The following is a 23,305-nucleotide window of genomic DNA, read 5'->3' on the forward strand; positions in this document are numbered from 1 at the left end:
TTTCATTAGTTCCTCTCTCCCAAAACCAAAACACAACCGATTAACTAAAGGCTCTATTCTTCTCTCAAGATATTAATAAAGTCTCAAAATGGAGAAGAATACTTTATGGTTATCGCTCAGGAAGTTCACTAATGATGGGTCTACGAATGGCCTAGAGCATCACAGGAAAAAAGAGGTTTGGGAAAATCATTAAACATTTACAGGGAACCTGACCCACAAGACTTATTTTAATAGTTTTAATTGCTTGAACTCTGGTCTGTTAGAAATATGAATTACAAAAGAAAAGGCCATGAATACAAGAGTAGAAAGCATCAAAGAGGAGAAAATCACAGAATCATAAGAACAGTTAGGGTTCGAAAGGACCTTAAGATCACCTAGTTCCAACCCCTCTGCCATGGGCAGGGACATTTCATCCTAGAAAATGTCACCCAGGGCTCCACCTAACCTGTCTTTGAACACTGCCAGGGGTGGAGCATTAACCACTTCTTTGGGTAACCTAAAACATTGACTAACCTAAAATACTGACTTTCATTTCCAACCTAGGTAAGGTAATACCCTTCTTCTTTATCAGATTTGCAATGGGGTTGGTCCACATTATTGTTTATCAATCATACAATTTTATATAGAATCATAGAATTATAAAACGGTTTGAGTTGGAATGGACCATTAAAAATCATCTAGGCTAATCCTCAGGCAATAAGCAGGGACACCCTCAACTAGGTGAGGTTGCTCAGAGCTCTGTCCAGCCTTATCTTGAATATGCCCTCATCTGTATCGTTGCATAATTAAGAAGCCAAGGGTACTGTTCGACATCTGTCTATTCCTTCATCTAAAGTATCTCTTCTACCTTACCACATTCTTTCTTCTTATACTTTTTTTTTATTCTACTTCATGTTCATAAAATTCTGGTATCTAACCAACACACATCTTTTTAAACTTGGGATAGAAGAAAAAAGTTTTCTTAAATGAAAAACTGTATATCTTAGAAGAGAACTTAGACATAACAGTCCTTTTGCTTCTGCTCAAGTGGGGTGGTGAGCATTAAAGCTACGGTTGCACTAAAGCTATCTCGTAACATTTGCTTAATCTTAGGAACACATGATTTTTATGGTGCCAAAATACAGTATTTCCTATAAGAATTTTAGATAGTCATATGAAAACAAGGATTTGCTAAATTAATTGATTTGAAGCACTTAAAGAACAGACAGCATATCTTCGTGCTAGAGAAAATAGATTAAAGGAAGCACTGTAATTGAAAAAAATAGAGGTAACTGCTCATTGTACACTAAAAAAGGTTAGATACATCTCGGATATCAGGCACATAACAATTTCAGTTGTTTAGAATCGCTAACTTTATTGCATAGATTTCTCAAAAATGTTAATCAGACATTGCAGGTAAAAGCTGTTAGTGGAAAATCCCTTGCTCACTGGATTGTTAACTTCCAGTTAAACAGTTTGGTGATGCAGACATTTTAAGTATTTTTCAGTGATCCACATATTCTGAGCTATAAAGGAATTGAATTTTGCTTGTACTAATGCATGTGATGGGAGCAAGATGGAAACTGGCATTTGTCCTTCAATGTTTTTTTTACAAAATGAAATGACACTCAGTTAACGCAATCTGAAAATGAAACAAAAAATCTTTCCAAATTATTGGAAAAGAATTGCTGTTTTTAAGAAGTAAACATGGATATATGATTGAGAAGTATCTATTTTTCTACCACCTCTTATTCCCTTTAATAGTGTAGCCTGCAGCCAGCCAGACATGATTTTGTGATAAAACTACTGTTATGTTTTGGTAGTGCTTAAGTAGTGGTGCCAGTCTCAGACTGCATATAAGTTAGGTCACATGGAAGTGAAAATCAATGTCCCTTCACCTGTTCTATAGGACAGGTTACATGTTTCTGTGTTTCAGGCAGTCTCTCTTTCCTCATCCTGTCATGCCTCTTTCATAACAGGAGTCTGAGCTCTCAAAATTGTTTTGTATTTTAGGTCCTTTATGTTGTTTAATGAAGGAGACCTATTTTATAGCACTTTAGACTGCGTTTTTAAATTCTCTCATTTCATTGTAAATGCTTCTCACTGTACACCGAAAATGATTTTGGAACTCCGTGAGAGGTATAAAACTTCAGGCTTACTGATATGAGTATTTTTATTTGTTCATCACAGTTTTTCCTCACAGAAGTAAGCGCTACAATGCCTGAGAAAACAGGTAATCCATAAAAAACCTCTGGTATTCTTCCAGTGTATTAAAAATAATATAATATGAATTGAATAATCAAAATTAACAGGAAATAAAATGGGTGAGTCATGAAGAAATCCAGTGGTTTAAAAACCATAATGAATTAGTACCTCAGTGAATATTTGACTTACTGTGGTGAGTTGATCCTGGCTGGACACTAGGTGCCCACCAAAGCTGCTCTATCACTTCTCCTACGCAATTGAACAGGGAAGAGAAAATATACCGAAAGGCTTGTGGGTTTAGATAAGCACAGGGAGAGGTTATTCACCAGTTACAACCATGGCAAAACAGGCTTGGCTGGGAGAAATTAGTTTAATTTATTACTAATCAAATCAGAGAAGGATAATAAGAAATAAAGCAAAATTAAAAACACCATGCCTCCCTTCTTCCTGGGCTTGTCTCTTAATTTTCTCTACCTCCTCCCCTCTCAGTGGTGCAGCAGGACAGGGAATGATGGTTCTGGTCAATTCACACGTTGTCTCTGCTATTCCTTCTTCCTAAGGGGGAAGACTTCTCACACCCTTCCCCTGCTCTAGCGTGGAGTCCCTGCCACAGGAGACAGTCATCCATGAACTTCTCCAATGTGAACTTCTCCAACATGACTCCTTCCCACGGGCTGCAGTTCTTCATGAACTGTGCAAGTGCGGGTCCCTTCCATAGGGTGCAGCCCTTCAGGAACAGACTGTTACAGTGTGGGTCCCCACTGGGTCACAAAGTCCTGCCAGCAAACCTGCTCCAGCGTAGGCTTCCCTTGCACAGGGCCACAGGAGCCTGCCACCACAGGCTGCAGGGGAATCTCTGCTCTGGTACTTGGAGCACCTCTTGCCCTCTTTCTGTGCTGACCTTGGTGTCTGCAGTGCCCTTTTTCTCACATATACTCACCCTCTCCTGGGTTCTGTTTCATAGTAGTGCTTTTCTGCCCCTTCTTAAATCTGTTATCCCAGAGACACTACCACCATCGCTGATGGGTTCAGCCTTTGCTAGTGGAATCAAATGGCGTTGGCTATATCGAATGTAGGGGAAGCTGCTGGCAGCTTCACAGAGGAGCCACTCTTGTAGCACACCCCCCGCCACTACCAATACCTTGCCACATAAACCAAATACACTAACATACATCTTCAGTCTGTTGAAAATAAGAAATACACACTTCACACTTTGTAGCATAGCGAGTGTGGAATTAATGGCTAAAATTAACTAGCGGGATTATGTCCAATAAATGCTGAAATTTGCTTCCTGTGATCAGCTGATTGAAACTGGTTCACCAGTGGTATTGTAGTCATTGCTTTGGCCTTAGTGGTTAAAATGCAGTCAATACAACAGCATCACATTCTGAAATTTCTGATGAAATGTATTATGACAAATCCCATTAGCTGTAGAGCTCAAAATGACTTTAAGCACCATTACCTCTGTGCCATTATATGCTGCTACAAGTGTGACAGGCAGAGACTCACCTTTGCAGGCTGATGCTTTTGCAACCCTCTTCTGTGCAACTGTGCTCGCCTGTGATTTTCTGCCTCCTGAAGGATGTTCAGATGAATGTCTGAATCATCACTGTGAATGTTCAAATTGTCAGCAAACAAGGTTGTCATGGTTTGAGGTCAGCCAGTAACTCAGAACCAAGCAGCCGCTCACTCACTCCCCCCCTTCCTTGCCCTGCTCCTGGAGGGATGGGGAGAATTGAAAGAATGTAACTCCCATGGGTTGAGATAAGAACAGTCCAGTAACTAAGGTATAACACAAACCACTACTGCTACCACCAATAATAATAATGATAAGGGAAATAACAAGGGGAGAGAACAGAACCACTCACCACCCGCTGACCAATACCCAACCTGACCTGAGCAGCGACCTAGCCCTTCTGGGTAACTGCCCCCAGTTTCTATACCGGGCATGATGTGCTGTGGTATGGAATACCTCTTTGGTTAGTTTGGGTCACGTGTCCTGTCTCTGCTTCCTCCCGGCTTCCCCTTCTCCCTGTCAAAGCATGAGACTCAGAAAGTCCTTGGTCAGAGTAAACATTACTGAACAGCAACTAAAACCATTGGTGTTATCAGCGCTGTTCCCAGGCCAAAAGTCAAAACCACAGCACTGCACCAGCTTCTAAGAAGGAGAAAAATGACTGCTACTGCTGAACCCAGGACAGTATCCACCCCTTATTCCATACCATTCACGTCATGCTCAGAACCCATATTTTTCAATATACCGTCACTCTTGTCTCATATATATATATATATATATATATATATATATGTATGTACACATCCACCCACCCACAAAGAGAGAGATATCATTCCTTAGTGCATGGACCAGTCCCTATAAAGGTGATGAGTTCATCCGGTCCATGATGTCGGGTTCTATCTCTTGTAACAGTCTTTCAGAGCAGGAGGCTGCATGCAGTGTTGGATTGTTGCCTGCTGATGACACTGTGGAACTCCTCTGGTCACTCCTGAGCTCGTCTGGTTTTGTCAAAGTTCATTCTCTGTTGGGATGATGGTCGGAAGGAAGTCAGGACCAATCACTGGTGACCTGAAGGCATCTAGTTGATGGGCTATAGGAGTGCTACATAGCAGGCAACAGCATACAATTGAGTTCATTGGCTGTTTTCTCCTAAAATCAAATCCCCTTGAGGTACATATCAGACTTCCCCATCTTCCCACATTACCCACCAAGTATACCTGGGTCCCTGAGCAAAAGCAATCCCACGAGTGGGTTTGTCTTTACCTGAAGCAGGAATAACCCAGACTGTCTTCCCCAGCAAATTCTTTATGTGCACCACAGGAACTTTGTCCCCCTCTACAGTATGTAAAAGTTCTGACTGGGCTGGGCCAACCGTTGGCAGATCCTCTGGTGTTGACCAACCAGGTGGCCTTTGGTAAGTGTGTATCCCAATGCTTGAAAGTTCCCCCACCCATTGCTTTCAGTGTAGTTTTTAACAGCCCATTGTACCGTTCGATTTTCCCAGAGGCTGGTGCATGGTAGGGGATGTGATATACCCACTTAATGCCATGCTCTTTGGCCCAAGTGTCTGTAAGGTTATTTCGGAAATGAGTCCCATTGTCTGCCGTGTCACCACAAAATCTGTTTCTCAAGGCCCAGGGCAGTGTTCCGGGCAGTGGCATGGGGCACAGCGTATGTTTCCAGCCACCCGGTGGTTGCTTCCACCATGGTAAGCACAAGGTGCTTGCCTTGGCGGGTTGGTGGGAGTGTGATATAGTCAATCTGCCAGGCCTCCCCATATTTATACTTCAACCATCGTCCTCCATACCAAAGAGGCTTTAACCGCTTGGCTTGTTTAATTGCAGCACATGTTTCACACTCATGAATAACCTGGGCAATAGTGTCCATTGTTAAGTCCACCCCTCGGTCACGGGCCCGTCTATATGTTGCATCTCTGCCCTGATGGCCTGAAGTGTCATGGGCCCACCGGGCCAAAAATAATTCACCTTTATGTTGCCAATCTAAGTCCATCTGAGCCACTTCAATCTTAGCCGCTTTATCCACTTGTTGGTTGTTCTGGTGTTCCTCAGTGGCCTGACTCTTGGGTACATGGGCATATACATGACGTACCTTCACCACCAGGTTCTGCACCCTGGCAGCAATATCTTTACACAGTGCAGCAGCCCAGATGGGTTTACCTCTGCGTTACCAGTTGCTCTGCTTCCATTGCTTCAACCACCCCCACAGGGCATTTGCCACCATCCATGAGTCAGTATAGAGGTAAAGTACTGGCCACTTTTCTCGCTCAGCAATGTCCAGGGCCAGCTGGATGGCTTTCACCTCGGCAAACTGACTCGATTCACCCTCTCCTTCAGCAGTTTCTGCAACTTGTCGTCCAGGACTCCATACAGCTGCCTTCCATCTCCGATGCTTTCCCACAATACGGCAGGACCCATCAGTAAACAAGGCATACTGCTTTTCACTTTCTGACAGTTTATTATATGGTGGGGCCTCTTCAGCACGCACCACCTCCTCCTCTGGTGACATTCCGAAATCTTTGCCCTCTGGCCAGTCCATGATGACTTCTAGAATGCCTGGACGACTGAGATTTCCTATTTGAGTTCATTGTGTAATTAGTGCAGCCCATTTACTCCATGTAGCATCAGTTGCATGATGTGTAGAGGAGACCCTGCCTTTGAACATCCAGCCCAGCACGGGCAACCGGGATGCCAGGAGGAGCTGTGCTTCAGTGCCAATCACTTCCGAAGCAGCTCGAACCCCTTCATAGGCTGCCAGTATCTCTTTCTCAGTTGGGGTATAGCGGGCCTCAGATCCTTTGCATCCCCGACTCCAAAAGCCGAGGGGTCGACCTCGAGTCTCCCCTGGAGCTTTCTGCCAGAGGCTCCAGGTAGGACCATTCTCCCCAGCTGTAGTGTAGAGCACATTTTTTACATCTGGCCCAGTCTGGACTGGTACAAGTGTTACTGCAGGAACTATCTCTCTTTTAATTTAAGAGCTTGTTGCTGCTCAGGGCCCAGTTTGAAATCATCCTTAGAATCATAGAATCATAGAATAGTTAGGGTTCGAAAGGACCTTAAGATCATCTAGTTCCAAACCCCCTGCCATGGGCAGGGATACTCACACTAAATCATGCCACCCAAGGCTTCGTCCAACCTGGCCTTGAACACTGCCAGGGATGGAGCATTCACAACCTCCCTTGGCAACCCATTCCAGTGCCTCAGCACCCTAACAGGAAAGAATTTCCTCCTTATATCCAATCTAAACTTCCCCTGTTTAAGTTTTAACCTGTTACCCCTTGTCCTATCACTATAGTCTCTAATGAAGAGTCCCTCCCTAGCATCCCTATAGGCCCCCTTCAGATACTGGAAGGCTGCTATGAGGTCTCCATGCAGCCTTCTCTTCTCCAGGCTGAATAGCCCCAGCTTTCTCAGCCTATCTTCATATGGGAGGTTCTCCAGCCCCCTGATCATCCTCGTTGCCCTTCTCTGGACTTGTTCCAACAGTTCCATGTCCTTTTTATGTTGAGGACACCAAACTGCACACTATACTGCAAGTGAGGTCTCACAAGAGCAGAGTAAAGGGGCAGGATCACCTCCTTTGACCTGCTGGTCACGCTCCTTTTGATGCAGCCCAGGATACGGTTGGCTTTCTGGGCTGCAAGTGCACACTGCCTGCTCATGTTCATTTTCTCATCAACCAACACCCCCAAGTCCTTCTCCGTAGGGCTGCTCTGAATCTCTTCTCTGCCCAGCTTGTAGCTGTGCCTGGGATTGCTCTGACCCAGGTGTAGGACCTTGCACTTCTCATGGTTAAACTTCATGAGGTTGGCATCAGCCCACCTCACAAGCATGTCAAGGTCCCTCTGGATGGCATTCCTTCCCTCCAGCATATCAACCGAACCACACAGCTTGGTGTCATCTGCAAACTTGCTGAGGGTACACTCAATCCCACTGTCCATGTCACCAACAAAGATCATAGAATCATAGAACAGTTAGTTTTGGAAAGGACCTTGAGATCATCAAGTTCCAAACCCCCTGCAATGGGCAGGGACACCTCAGACTAAACCATCTCACCCAAGGCTTCATCCAACCTGGCCTTGAACACTGCCAGGGATGGAGCATTCACAACCTCCCTTGGCAACCCATTCCAGTGCCTCAGCACCCTAACAGGAAAGAATTTCCTCCTTATATCCAATCTAAACTTCCCCTGTTTAAGTTTTCACCCGTTACCCCTTGTCCTGCAGTACAGAGATCCATACTCTCCAGTCTATCCCTAACATAAAGGGCAACTCCCCCTCCCTGCCTGCCGGGTCTGTCTTTTCTAAAGAGCCTTTAACCTTCCATTCCAACACTCCAGTCATAGGAGCCATCCCACCATGTTTCTGTGATGCCTATTATATCATACCCCCATAGACATGCAAACATCTCGAATTCCTCTTGTTTGTTCCCCATGCTACCGGTGTTTGTATAGAGGCATCTGGGCCGAGCTCCAAATAAAGCCAGCTCATTGGCTGGAGTGGCTTGAATATCTCTGCATTCCTCCGAGCATTTATTATAGGTGCTGGCAACTGACTGGGTGTGTTGTTCTTCTTCTGGGTCCATTGTTATTTAAATTATACCTCTGTCCTGGGTTCAGCCAGTGGTGGTACGTAACACTACACATAGAAAAAAGTCTCAGTCATAAGTAACACTTGAGCATCACACCTAAAATACCTAAGCAAACTGTGAAGGAAAAAAATGTCTTGTATTATTTTCTCCCCAGGTTGCTTCTGAAGATGCTGAAAGGAGCTACATTTCTAGCAGTAAGACATAACATTTCTGTCTGGAAAAAGAGAATATGTAATGAGTGCATTTAATCACTGCATTGACTTGAAATTGATTTGGAGATAAAATGACATTTGAATGAATCAAACTGCTATCTGATCCAGTGTCTAAACCAAGATGCTTCCGTTAACTGGAATGATGGAAACACTTTTTCACCATTATCATGTGAAAATCTTTATCAAAACACTTGTCAGAAATCAAGTCTTTCTTCATGTGAATGTGTACATGGGCTATAATGCAGTCAGTTAAGAAGTACGCTGTGATATGCCAAAAGCACAGGCGATTGTCTACCAGCAGTAGCATTTCTGCAACTTCTGAGTGACGCCCCTTTGAAATGTAACAGCAGGTAGTCCCATAAATCTTTGCTACATGGAACTAATCTTGTGTCAAATGATCTAGTCTCATTAATTTTACCTTTTCTCCCACACATTTTTAGTAATTTCTAAAGTTATAGTACAGTACCCGCCTGAGCTGCCTATGTGGGAACCCACTGGACTGAATTATGTTTATCACTACCTTAGAAATCATGCTGACTTCAGAATTTGACCAATAACGTTTGAAGAAAAAGTAGTTTTCACAGCTGAGGAAAAAGGAAGCAGAAAGCAAATTGTATTATTTTCTGTATTTCTATTTGGAAAGACAGAGCCCTGAGATTTTATCCAGTACAGCTATATTGACATCAAGCACCAACTGCAATAGTCCAGAATTATAACTCTTAAAGAATTCTCCCGATCAAAATTTTTTCTATGGTAAGAAAAAGAGTATCTTTAAAGAAAATATCCAGTTGTCTAAAGATGGCTGATTTTGAATTGGTCATAACTCTTTTCCTCTCTCATACCACATTTCTCTTTTAACTGTTTTGTTTTTTTTTCATAGCTAAAAATATATATATATCCATATATTAAAAAAAAATAAATCCCCCTGAGCAAAGCTTTGTAAGGTGGCATTCCAAATTTCAAGATTTGGAGAAGAAAGCGCTTAAGCCCTGCCCCTATGGTAACCATTTCACCAAAATGCACACTGAAATGTAATCTTGCTGAGATCAGTGTACCTAATAAGGCATAATCTGTTAAGTTTGTTTTACATTATTTCTTCTGTTTACATAGGCTAAAGATGTCTGAAGATGCTGTGCTCTTGACACACCCATGGCAAAGTGGCAACAGGTTTGGTTTATTGATGGGAAGCCACCCAAGCCTGAATATGTATTTCTTATGTGACCCTTCTTCTGCACACACACTCTGCAGCCTCAGGCTGCCTGGTTTTTGTTACTTTTAAACTCTATTAAGTTTGGACAATTCATTGTTTTGGCTAGATTTCTCTTAGCTTTTGGAAACAATGAGAAAAAAGTGGTAGCAGCAGATGGCACATTTTGCTTCTGACTGCTTAGTGGCATGGCAGAGGTTTTTGTGAAAATCTGACTACACCAGACATGCTCAACGCTATTAGAATGATCATTCTCTCTCATTTTTAGGGTACCCTGGGCCAATCTGTTTATACTTTTGGGCTTAGAGAGTCTTAGTTTTACAAATGATAGAAATATCTGGTTTTATGAACCTCACACAAAGCATAAAATAAGTTGTATATTTCAGCCCAGAGAAATGCCAGTCACATAAATAATGTATTTATTCTTATACTATCTTCTAATACATTGATGTGAAAGAAAGAAAGATTTATCTGCATTTTTATGTATCTTAACTCTTTCCTGTGACAGGTGAAATACAAAATATAGTGTATCTGCTTGGAGAAGTCAGTATCTAGAACAGTGTCAAGATTCCATCTCATGTACTAGCCCTCTGGAATCCACTGTATGCCTGCGCAACTGTGCTGATACAGAATATAATCGGCTCTGATTTGGAACTCCGTGAAATATTGCTGGGTTATTAAACACATCTTCCAGAAGACTTTTTGTATCTGACTGAATTTCTGTTCATACATAAGAAGTAGCCTGTGCAAAGTAGCCAGTTCAGCAGGAGTTAAGCTAGTAGTGGGAACAAAAAATGGTTTAGTCAAAGAAAGATTTTAAGTAACATATTATACTGCAAATTATTGTCCTTAAAGATGTGTAACAAAGTATGACACATTCCTGTTTCTTTGTTTACTCTTTTCCCTAAAAATAATTGCCTGTCAGATTTTGAATTTGTTTGGCTTCAGATCGAAAATAATTTCCAAAATGTTCTACTCTGTTTTGTTATAATACAAAGCAGAAATAAACAAACATCATCACCTTATCACTGTGTTAAGTTTAAATGCAAATTGGGCCCATGCTAGGGCATGCAAGAAATCATTTGCTTCAGTCGACTCCACAGCACAAGATTGGAGTTTTCATGGGGAAGCAGATGTAAAAATCAGGGACTGTAACTCAATAAATTGTATTAGCAAGAATCTGTCTTTATCTTCCACATAGTCTCAGTCACTTAGATACATTCCCAATGTGAAAGTTGCAATTAATATAGGCATCTCTTTTTCTGGCAGTCCATTAACTGTAATAAAGAAATGCGGTCGGGTTTTTCAGGAAATATCAGGTGTGTCTTATTTTCCTCAGACAGAAGTTATCTGTAAGGCCCATGCTTGATTGTCTTACTTAGCAGGATCTGTTAGGGGTGAAAAAATGTGCTTTTACAGTGGTCTTCTTTTGTCTCTCTGGAGTGAATATGAGTTTTGAAAAGGACAGTGAAATGAATGTGTTTTCTGTGAGTCTGTAAGTCTGTGTTTCTTTACGTTCATTGTGAACACATATTGAAAAAACAGATTGTACAGACAACATTTCTAATGGTCAGGGGAATACAGAGATGCCTTTGATAGTTTTCCTTAGCTTCTTGTGAATTATAGGGATTGCATCTCATCTCTTGATGATTTCCTGGGTTGCTGTCAATGCCTTTTTGAGAATGCTCAGTTCTTAAGGAAGCCAGCATCCATAGTCAGCAAATTTGTGTAGCTGATGAAATCCACCTCGGAAGATAACAAATATTTGTTAATACATCCAACATCTTCAAGTCTTTGCAGGAGAAATTGACATCCATACCTCATTAATAGTTGTGTCAATTAACACTGGCACTTAAAAGTTAAAGCTTTATAAGTTAAAACTTTATAGTTTTAATTATAAGCTGAATGGTCTTTCAGAGTTTAGTATCTTTGTCATACTGTGCAATGTATTACAGCTTTTTTTGTAATTTGCTGGGTAAACTCACCATATCCAGCTGCTGAAGTCTCCAGACTAAACTCTAAGAGTAACGTCCTCTTTAAGCATCTTCCTAAGGAGAGAAGTAGCATAAGGGAAAATTACACAACAGAGTAGTTATTCATAATAAATGTAACAGGAGTGGACTTGTATTTTCACTCAAATTAATGATGAAAATTGTAAGATGATGGGAAAAGATGCATGGATGTGCAAGAATGATGCAATGTACCAAACATATGAGCTATATTTTAAAAGCTAGACTTCTCATCTTTAAATTTAAATAAACCTAAAAATACGTTCAGGAAAGTGAAGTATATAAAGTGCTTTCAGGATGCTTTTTCAGTTTTGAGACTTATGATATACCAGACTTTATAAGTTCGTTAACTCATATAAAGTATTACTTTTATCTTTAAAAATATATGTCACTGTAAAAAGTATTGTAAAATATCTGTAGAATCTGGCAGAAATATTTTAAAAAGATCAACACATCCAGACAGATTGCTTGAATGAAATTTCTATTGCAGTTAAGCAATCATAACTGTGACATTTCCTTTTTGTCCTGTAACAGCAATATAAATATTAAGTTTCATAAACTTGTCCTTATTATAAGTCCTCATGCATACTCTTACTCTAAATTATTCAGTGGTTGATACAACACGACACTGTGTAGAATTTGTATTTTTTGAGGACACTACACTGGTTCATATGTGTAATAAATGTGACAACAAAGCGAGGAATGATGGCGAAATTTACTTTTTCAAACAGGCATTTAATCTGTTCAATAAAACTTTACTATCTAAAACGACTATGAGTTGTGTCTGATTTTGTTGCTACTGGTATTTCACACGGCCTCTAGGAAGATTGTGGCTAGAGTACCTTGTACTCTGCATGAAGCAGCAGTCTTCAGATCAATCCCAGTTTGCAAAGTGCTGGTGACTGCTGTGGGTGTAGCAATGGGAAGACTCCTGGGTTTCTCCTTACTTAAATACCAAAGCTGCTTGTCTAAATGGAGATGTGCAGGTGCCTGAATTCTGCTGGCAGTAATGGATCTTACCAATGCATGATGGTGACAAATTCTGCCTGTGGTAACTGAGAGCAGGGCTTTTCAAAACAGGCCATGCATAACTCTGGGATGTCCTATATAGCTCTATATCCCTTCTCGCTCATGAAATGAGTGACTAGTTTACAGTTCGATACTGCTTTTTGTTAGCAATTCAGGGCAATATATGCAGTTAAAGCAGAGATAACAGGAGAAACAGTGTGAACCAGCAAAACATGCAGAAAGGGACTCGGTAGAGCTTTTCAGGCAGGCTGTTCAGTTTTTCCTTTTAATTCTGCGCACCCAGTGCAGGATGAATTAATTTGGGTTGGTTGGTTTGTTTTTTTTTTCACTTTTTTTTCCCTTCCTGTGACAGAAAGATCCAACTCCCTTTGAAAAGCTGAGTATATTTTCCATTTGTTTGCTGTTTTGCTCACGTCAGCATGAAGGCAGAAAGTGTGGTTATTGGAGCTGAATCCCTTCAGAGTTCACCACTGATGTCGCTGAACAAAGTAGATCTAAATACAGCTGAACCAGAAATAAGCTTCTCTCACCAGAGGAGAAGGAAGAGCATGGTTTGTGTGAGACTTTTTGAAAACTGGAGTGGTCTTGTCTCTTCTGCTTTATCTTGTTTAAAGAAGTCCCTAAATGAGGCTGATTTCAAGAGGTCCCTGCACAGATGAGGATGTGATGTGTTCCTGAGAACACCTTTTCCTTCCCAGTCAGGGAGTTTGCAGCTGACATGTAAGTAGAGTCTTACCAGGATTTAAATTGAATGGATTTATTAGTTTGAAATAAATGGCCTTTTTGTGTATTTATGCATTTTTAAGTTATGGGTCTGTCTCATTAATTTGAGTAATGATCCAGAGCTGTGCCTGAACCGTTTTCTCTGTTTCACAACAAACTGAGGTTAAAGAAGAGCTTCTGATAAGCCACAAAACCCAAGCAATGCTTTTACCAGATGCCTGGTTTCAGCCACCAGGCTGTTTGCCCTTGCCATGCCTATCCCATTCCTGAAGGTAGCCTTGCCCTGCTGATGCAGATCAGTGCCTGAAGCTTTTTTCTGCTAACTTTCCCTTAGACTATCATGTCCCATTTATTATTTCATGGTAAAAAATCCTTTTTGTGTTATAATAAACATGAGCATGAGAATGTGTCTGTCACCTATCGATTAATCAGATTTATCAAGAATAATGATTATTAGAACATAATAAGGCAATATCTTAATAGATTTTGGATAGCTGTAGAAAAATCTGTATTTTGCACAAATACATAATTAAATAAAACTGAAAACTGGTACTAAAAAGCATTAGGTTTTGTGTTTTCAGTGCTTCCTTCTGTATTAATGCTTCTTAAAGGACAGGAAAAAATGAGGTTTGACATTACAGGCTGGTGGCTCATGTTACCAGGTGTGCTTTTTGCCATTATGGTTTTCTGGTACACAGTCTGACCTAATTGCCTGTTTTTTTTCTGCTGCTTTTTTTTCATATGTTTCAGAATGGAATGATGTGGTGTCTAAAAGTAGAATTGAAGACTCTTGCAGGTCGTCATCATTTTTTCTTCTCTTTCCGTCTTTTGTTAAGCATCAAGACGCACCTAGTCTGAAAAAGCAGTGTACTATTTCCACCGTTTCCCTGAGCTGAGCACTAGAGGGCACTGCGTACTGACAGTAATTTCACTTCCCGATTTTCAAAGCTGCGCATACAGCTTATTTGAAAATCCGCTCTGAGACTGGCAGCTATTAGCTCTGTTTGCCTTATCTATAGCAAGATATATTTTTTTAGAATAGGAGAATGAGTAAAAAAAATTCAACCACTGAGTAATAAGAAAAATACACTCTATTATAGTAGTGACTATAGATATTAGCAAAATTTAAAATTATTTAGTAGAATGCTCTATAGCAAATATATCTTTAATATAGCATTTTTATTCATAATTTAGCCTAATACACACCATAATCTTGCATCTGTATACTTCTGTAATGCTGATACACATCAAAAAGCTAGTATTTTCTGCTTGGTTGTTCCACTGCTTCTATTCCCTTCTTCCCTCCCTCCCTCTCTCCCCCTCCCCAGTCCAGACCTCCTAAATGGTTTTAAAAATAAAATGCCTTGGAAAGTTCTGTGGACCTTCTAAAGTGTTTGTAGCCCTACCTGAAAGATGTGGGAATATATGCTTTTACTCACAGAGATTTGCTTGCCTATTGTCAAGAAAAATGTGAGTTTGCAGGTCTTAGCAGCAGACAGATTGTCTAGAGAGTCGAAAAGCTTCACATTTACCAGGAGAGGATTACAGACAGTACAGATCAGGAATGAAATATTATCAGGTAAAGTAATTCACTGTTTATCAACTTTGGCACACAGGACACCCTCTGAAACCGTCCTTACATGCTTTGTTTGCCCTAACCTGTAGAATAAGTTTTCCAGCAGTGTACTGAGGAGGAAGAGGTGCTGTTCAGTGTAATTGAGTCATGTGCATAGTGTCATCTGTGGCTGCAACTGCAAGCTTTCAGTTAGGCGGGGTTGCTCTTCTGGGGCCTTACATAGCTTCAGTTTATGTAAGTAGGTTTTGAATATAATGAAAATGATGAAATGCATCATTTCATAGGAATTGTTAACAAAGGGATATGGATAAACAGAGGACATATCCTCCATCATTAGTAGGATGTTATAATAATGAATTATCATCTAGGTAATAAAAAAAAAAAAGGAAAAAGTATATTTGAGACATGAAAATTTAAATGTAGCTCTAATGAAGACATCCAGAACATTAAACACAAAACTGCAGACAGTATAAGTGCTTGCACTTTTTCTTATTGCTATTCATTCCTCTGTAAGTGCAACTCTATTTTATCCTTGAAAGTCATAGAATGTCATTCCTAGTATCAGCTGATGTCTGTTTCTTACAGGAAAAATATCTGACCTGAAAAATATTTTTATAATATTGTAAAATATTGTATTATTCTAATTACTGAAGTTACTGGTTGTTTCAGTACAATATTTTTTTCCACTGTAACTTAAGAAAACAGTGAGTTTATTTTTTTCCTCTTCTCTTTTTTTTCTCATCTTCTTTTCTTTCACACACACAGGCAAGGATGTTTAGGTCTATAGGTAAAGGTTCTATAAAGCACCTTGAGTTTGTTGTTCTGGTTTAGAGGTCTTGTTGTGCTTGTTTTGGATGCCCATCTTGACAGAATTCAAAGAATCATGGAATCATCGAAGTGTTGAGGTGAGAAGCGACTTCTGGAGGTTATAGAATGATTCAATCTGGAAAGACCTTTAAGATAGTTGAATCCAACTGTAAACCTACCACTGCCAAGCCCACTGCTGTGGCTGGTCCCCAAGCAGAGCACCAGCTGCCTGCAGCAGCCCTTACTTCTTGTTTCCTTCAGAAGGGGTTTCTTTTAACCAAATACCTCCTCCTGTCCTTCAGGGCTAGAGAAAGGGCTCAGAATCCCTCGGTACAGCCATGCTGTCCGGGATGCTGGCTGCCTCACAGAGGCGAGAGGCAATGCCTCTGCTGTCACCAGGGGGAGCTGGCCTCCCTTGCCTCCTCATTGCATCAGAGAGGTGCCCAAGGTCATCTGATCCAGCCCCTCTGTGCCTAAGCAGGGTCACTTAGAGCTGGTTTTTCAAGACCATGTCCAGATGACTTTTGAATATCTCCAAAGTGGAAGACTCCACAAATTTCCTGGGCAAGTGTGCCATTTCTCGGTCACCCTTACAGTGATAAAGCATTTTCTGATGTTCAAAGGCAACGCCCTCTGTTTCACTCCTGTCAGTGGGCACCACTGAGAAAAGCCTTGCTCTGTCTTCTTTACACCCTCCCTTCAGGTATTTCTGCATATTGGTCAGGTCACTCCAGTAGATCAGACCTATTCTTAAGAGCTTGATTGCAGAATCTGGCTGAACTGGGAAAAAATCCATTTGTTATTGTATTCTTGATCCCCTGCTAGGCCAAGGTAAATGTCATACAAGGTATTGACATTTCAATTTATATTAGACTATGAACTAGTTCAGACAAAAAGTAGAAGAAAACACACTGAACTGTGTCAGAATGGAGTCTCCACTCGAATCCTTTGTGTATATATTTTGCAAATGTCTGCCAGCCTGTATATTTTTAGCACACAGTGAGTAAAATTTAAAGAACAGTTCTTATGCAACAATAAGCTAAGAACCGGAACTGACTGCTTTTGAGATCTGACATGTAAAGCTGGAATGTTGATGATGAAAGTTGTAACTGCCGACACACTGCAGCTGTTTCAGATAAATCAGCAAATAAGATCCCATGACTCTTAAAGGTTACAGCTTACTGTCAGTAAAATTGTAATTACAATTGTAATTGCATAGTGTGTTTCTGAGTCCTACTGTGCATCCAGACATGTTTTAAAGGAAATGCACTGCTGTTTTGAGCATCATTATTACATTGACTGGCATTGTGTTATCTAGACACTGTTTTCTGCAGGACATAAAACTGAGACTGGGAGGACTGCACAGAAATACACAGTTTTTCCAAACCAAATTGCTTTTTAGGATTATCATTGATACTAAACATCATATTGGTTCTAATAATTTTTTTTCTGAACAAGAATATATATGCATATATGTATATACTCTATACATTCTGCATTCTATTTTTGAGAAGCAAACATCATTATTACTGTAAGTCATTACTCTGCTTTATTCAATTCTGTCAGACATGAAGCTAATGTAACAATACTTACAATTAGAAAAAAATAAAATTCTCATAATTAAAATATGTAAAAATTGTCTGGTTAGACGATAGACACAAATTTCATAAGCTATTGAAGTGTGGGTCCATTATTGCTACTGATTTTTGTGTAGTTATACATCTTTAAGTGAAGAGGCATTGACTTAACTAAGCACATTAATAAGCCAGGACCTTTTTCCCTCTGTAGGCAGGTACTAATGTCCTGTTTTTTCATAATATATGAGTGCAGGTGCAGTCCACATCAACACACTCAGCTTATTTGGGATGTGCAGTTGTTCCCCTCTCCTTGGGGATATATAACTATAAAGTACAATGTCAGCTTTTGTTTTAAATAAGAAGCCCTTATCATTTTCTTTGTGAAAAATAATCTTTAACCAATAAAATGTTGTAAACCTGCTTACTAGGGTTGAGCTTCTTGCTCTAATGTGTTATTCTCTAAATTTCAAGGCTTAGCTGTACTCTCGGAGATTCTTCAAAGTTCTTTTTGGCATGCTGTTGAACTTTCACAGCATCTGTTGATGTTGGAAAGAAGCATCAATTAAATTCACACTTATAGGGAGTTTATAGTATCTGGCAATAAGCCCACAATTTTTTTTTTTTCTAAAAGCAAGACTGATTTTTAATTGATTTTAAGCTTTACTGCAATGTAAGAATACCTCAATATTCTCCATGTATCTTAGTAATTTTATTGTCTCTATTTCTCCCACTGTAAAGCAAGCGTAAAATCTTATCTTATGCCCTGGACAGGATACAGAACAGTCACTGTCACAGTAGCTTACTGTCATTTTACTTTGTAGTTGAGACAGGCTAAGAAATCATAAGCCATACTTTTTGGCTTTATTCTCATGTCCTTTAAAATACATCAGAATTTATTTCCAGTTCTATGGACAAACCGGAGACAATATCTGAGATACATTGCAGGAAATCAAGCTTTGCAGTTGCACAGGTTGAAGAAAATTCCTGACTTGTTGAGATTCCTGTGTATAATGGTGCGTATAATAGGTTAAAAAAATCATACTGACACGCATTCCAGAAGGGGAAGGCAGCCCTTCGAATAGTCTTGAACAGTTGTATTAGTAAAGATGATGGAAGTGAAAAACTTTCACTGAGGTCAGACTGCATGTGACAAATGTGATGTGTTTGTTATGAAACAGGAAAAGTTGAAACAGATGAACGTAGTCACTGAGAGTTTTACCTTCAGCTCCTTACTTAAAAAGGCGTAACATTTAATGTTAATGTATTTAGAATCATGCAATCAACTAAGTTGGCAAAGAACTTAAAAGATCATCAAGTCCAACCTTTACCCCAGGACAGTGAAGTCCAGCACTAAACCATATAACTAAAGGCCTCATCTACATGGTTTTTGAACACTTTCAGGGATGGTGACTCCACCACTTCCCTGGGAAGCCTGTTCCAATACCTGATCACCCTAGTACAATGTAATATGATTGATTTTTAAGAAGTAGTTTGGAACAAAATTTTGTGCGGGTATTATTGCTATGTGCACCTACAAAATTGTGTCTGTACTTCCACACACATCCAAAATTCAATACAATTAATGTAATAGATATCAATCACATTCTTAGTTTGTGAGTCATCATATTACTAAATGAGTCTTCTCTTTTACAGCTATTTTTGAGTTCTTAAATTTAGCACAGAGAACAACTCAAAATCCAGAGTAAACGATTGCTAATGCTTAGGATATGCACACAACTGCTACCAAAGTTCATTTAGTTCTTCAAAGCTCTATTTAACAAATTCCCTTTAAGGAATTCTTTTTGAGACATCCAGTTGTGTGAAGGTATAGTGGTCATTAGGAACAAGGTTCAGTCTAAGGTAGCACAGGATAATAGCCTTTATATTTTTTTAAAAATCAAACAGAAATTGATCTAACTGCCCTTTGTTCTCTTCTATTTCATAGAATTGTAGAACGGTTTGAGTTGGAAGGGATCTTAAAGATCACCCAGTTCCAACCCCCTGCCATGGGCAGGGACACCTTCCACTACGTCAGGTTGCTCAAAGTCTCATCCAATTTGAAGAAATGACATCCGATACAGCTCCACTTAGTGCTTTTCAGGCCAGACCTGGAATACTGTGTTTAGTTCTGCTCTCTACACAAAAAATACATGGATAGGTTGGAGAGAGTCCAGAGAGGGACCACAAAGAGATGCTCAAAGGATTGGGAAGTTCTATGAGGAAAAGCTGAGAGAAATGGATTTGTTCAGCCTTAAGAAAAGAAGGCTTAAGGGAGACCTTATCACAATGTTCCAGTATTTGAAGGGTGTTTACAAAGATGAAATTTTTTTTACAAGGAGTCATGTGGAAAACATGAGGAGTAATGGGTGCAGATTACTTCCAGTGAGATTCTGATTGAACACAAGAGTAAAATTTTTCACAATGAGAACAATCAATCAGCCATTGGAATAATCTCCCCAGAGAAGTGGTGGATTCCCCAGTGATGGACACTTTTAAGATTCAGCTGGACAGGGTGCTGGGCTATCTTTTCTAGACTGTGCTTTTACCAAGAAAGTTTGGGCCAGGTGACCCTTGAGGTCCTTTCCAACCTGGTATTCTGTGATTCTATGTTTTCGTTAATCATTTAATGCTACCAGACAGTCATCCTTTTAAAGTGAATAAACTTAAGTTACAGAAACCAGTTCTGTATTGAATAAACGGCAATCATATTCTTGAAGATTGTTTATCCTTACTGGTTGATCTTAGAAATATGCTAGGCTGGTTTTAACGACATCTAAATTGCTATTCAATTTCTGAAGTACAGAAAATAAGGCGGTATCTACAAAGCCCTTCTATGCATTACATGTAGGTAATTCAGGTGTGATAAACAAGAAAACATTAGTAAGACAACACTTCTGATAGCAGAAGATGGATGATGATATTGGCAGCCATTTAAACAGTTGTAAAATGTGCCTATCAAACAGAATTGTTCCAGCCCTGGGACCATTTTACCTGCAAAAGTGAGCAAGTAAATCACATGAGACAGATTCCATTGACTTTGCAGAAAAAGGAAAGACAAGCCTTTTTTATTGCTATTGATGTTTGCTCTTATTGACTGTTTGCCACAGACTCAAGTACCACTAGACACATAAATACAAGGAGAACCTTGTGTGTGTCCTTTATTTGACTAGGGGAAACAATTTGCAATTTACATCCAAGAGATCTGCAGGGTTCCTCCAACACACAGAACAGTTTGAGAAGAGTATGCTGAGAATTGGTTCAAATAGTCCTCCTGTCCTACAAAGTCCTTGCTGAGTTCAAAGAGAATGTTTTCCTTTATAGTGCAGAAGAAAACATAAGACACTCCATCGCTGTGATTTCACTGCCTGAATTATCTCTGAACTTTCCTAAGTCATAGCCTGGTTTAGTTTGTTAATGTCACACTTCGTGAAGATGCTAGGGCATTGGGACACCTTATAAAAGACTGATGCAGGAATTCCCTCATATCTTTTTGTGGGAAAAACAGTGCTAATAAAAAGTATTCAACAGGAGAAGAAAATGAAAAAAAAAGTAACAGCCTGAGTGATTAATAGGAAGAATCTTTCTGAATGATCAAGATACAACTCAGAATCCATTAAAGTAATACAACTCTCAGCTGTCATATCCTTCTCTAGAAAACATAGAGGAGCTCACAGTTCCAGAAGGGGTAATAAACTTCAGCTAGTTTAGCTCTGGAGGTAATACCTGTGATTGCTTACCAGGGGTTCCCTGTCCAGACTTCTCAGAAGGTTCATTACAGTGAGACCACCTAGGGATTGATTAATAGCAAACACAGCCAGGACCACAGTTGAACTTCTTGGAATAGAAAGTGTGTTTTTTGAAATTAATAGCTTTCTTAATTAATCATTATTTTACATAAGCCTCAGCTTGTTTCAGAATATCTTTACAAGTGTAAAACTTACCTGTGCTACCCACAGTAAAGCAGTTATGGTATATTGCATGCTATACAGATATAATATGATAACTGAAATATAATTTACATAAAAAGCTAAATTTTTTACTTTTTTGTTATTTATTTATTGTCAAATCTTAAGCACTTGAAAGAAATTAAAACTGAAAAGAGATTCCAATTCAACTTTCATTTGCTGATGAAATATTGCATGCTGGAATTATGATGGAATACAGTGAATCATTACAAAGCATAATGTAAGCTGAGATTTGTTAGCACGGTTAGGCAGCCCATATATGTCTTTTGGGAAACTGAAAATAAGTATAACATAACCTCAGATACCACAATGCAATAAATGTAAGCAAATTGCTTTCTTTTTTAAATTTTATTTATTTTATTTTAATTTACACCGCTGATGTAATAGAAATAATACTGTAGCAAGAATAACTAGTCCAGTCAGGTCCAATTATGTTACAATCAGTAAAAAACATGGGCTACTGTGAGGAAAAGAGCATGCAGGTTCAGGTGAGTTATCTGAGCTAAAGTGGTTTTCTCCTCTGCAGGGACACATGGCAAGCATGCCTTTGTGTTTAAAAAGAGAATGGGCAAATTTCAGAGCGAGTGTGATTTTGTTGCTGCAAGAATTATAAATTGAAACCTTGAAATATGGAGCTCTATCTACTCTTGCAAGGTTACACTCCATTGACTTCACTTGATACTTGCTTTACTGAGATCTAGTCAAATAGATTTTAATGCAGACTATGTAACAGAAAAAAAAATTGATTTCTGCAAAGCTGATGATAAAATGCTGTTATTTTAAACACATAGGGTGTATTGAAATTCTTTCTCTCTCTGTGAAAAAGTTTAGATGACACTGGTCTTTGCCATATTCAATCAGCTCACAGTTGTTAAGTGGCTATTCTTAAGTTGCTTTTATTTTTGTCAACCTGTTTGCTTGCCTGTTGCTGGTAGGAGAGCTTTCTAGTCATGCCATTCTATTCTGAAGAAAATCAGTAAGAGGCATAAATAAAAGATGGCTCAAAGCATCTTGCAGATAGTGTTTGTCCCAAATAGAATAGTATTTGGGGCATTTGTCATTGTAAGTAGAAAGGGTTTATGGCCCTAAGAGCAGAGGTCAGAGACTACATATACTTCCGCATTGCACATAGCCATCATTTACAATCTCACTGGAGTGTGAAACGGTAGTCAGATTTTGTTGGTTTTGTTTTACTTGGCCTCTTCTCATTTAATACATTTTATGTACCAATACAAAGACTGCAATGGAACTTTCAGATTTCTCTTTTAAGTGATGTGTCACTATGCTGTTCTGCAAAGGTATAATGCTGAATGATTTGCACTGTTCTGCCTTGGGGAGTGGGGAGTGAAATAATAAAAATCCCAGGTTGTTAGACTGAGCTTTTATGAGCCTCCAGGTATGTCAATGTTTCACATTTAGCACAGGTCTCAAAGAAATATCTGTTATATGTTCAGCTGATAAAGTCAAAGAGGAGTAGATACTGATTGAGCAAATGAATTAGAGCAGCCTGAGGCTTGGGAAGATTTCAGTGCTGCCATTCTGTGTGCTGTTTAAGCTAATGATGTTTGTGAAGGTAATTCTGGGTTTGACTAAGTATTCACTGAAGATAGCAGGAGCCCCTCTGTCAACTTTAGTGGCATTTCAAATTGGCTCATAACTGAGACAGGGGGAAAAGCCAGTTGGGGAGAAATCTTCCTAGGTGTTTTCATTGCTTACATATGTGTGTGTTTATGTATGTAGAAATATATAAAAAATGAAATCTGTCTTTACTGTTTGTATGGAATCAGTTGCCTGATCCCCATAAGAATAAAATTTATTCTTTCTTGCCCCTTGTTTTTTTGGTGTTTCAGATTTTCACTAATCATAGCAGTGGTAAGTCTTAACAAATTGAAA

General features: G+C 39.5%; 1 protein-coding gene across 1 annotated transcript in view; it reads right to left on the reverse strand.

Annotated features, from left to right (window-relative positions):
* Window positions 1-5,754: 5,754 nt before the first annotated feature.
* Window positions 5,755-23,305, reverse strand: part of LOC133267013 (ribonuclease H1-like) — a 236,645-nt gene continuing 219,094 nt past the window's right edge. Inside the window, exon 2 of the mRNA XM_061448894.1 lies at window positions 5,755-6,208. Within this exon, the coding sequence (XP_061304878.1) occupies window positions 5,885-6,208 (324 nt within the window). The 3' untranslated portion in view covers window positions 5,755-5,884. The remainder of the gene's footprint in view (window positions 6,209-23,305) is intronic.

This window comes from Pezoporus flaviventris, unplaced genomic scaffold, assembly GCF_033815535.1.
Source record: "Pezoporus flaviventris isolate CSIRO_AGI_PZ_B2104156 unplaced genomic scaffold, CSIRO_AGI_Pfla_v1 ptg000007l, whole genome shotgun sequence".
NCBI lineage: Eukaryota > Metazoa > Chordata > Aves > Psittaciformes > Psittacidae > Pezoporus > Pezoporus flaviventris.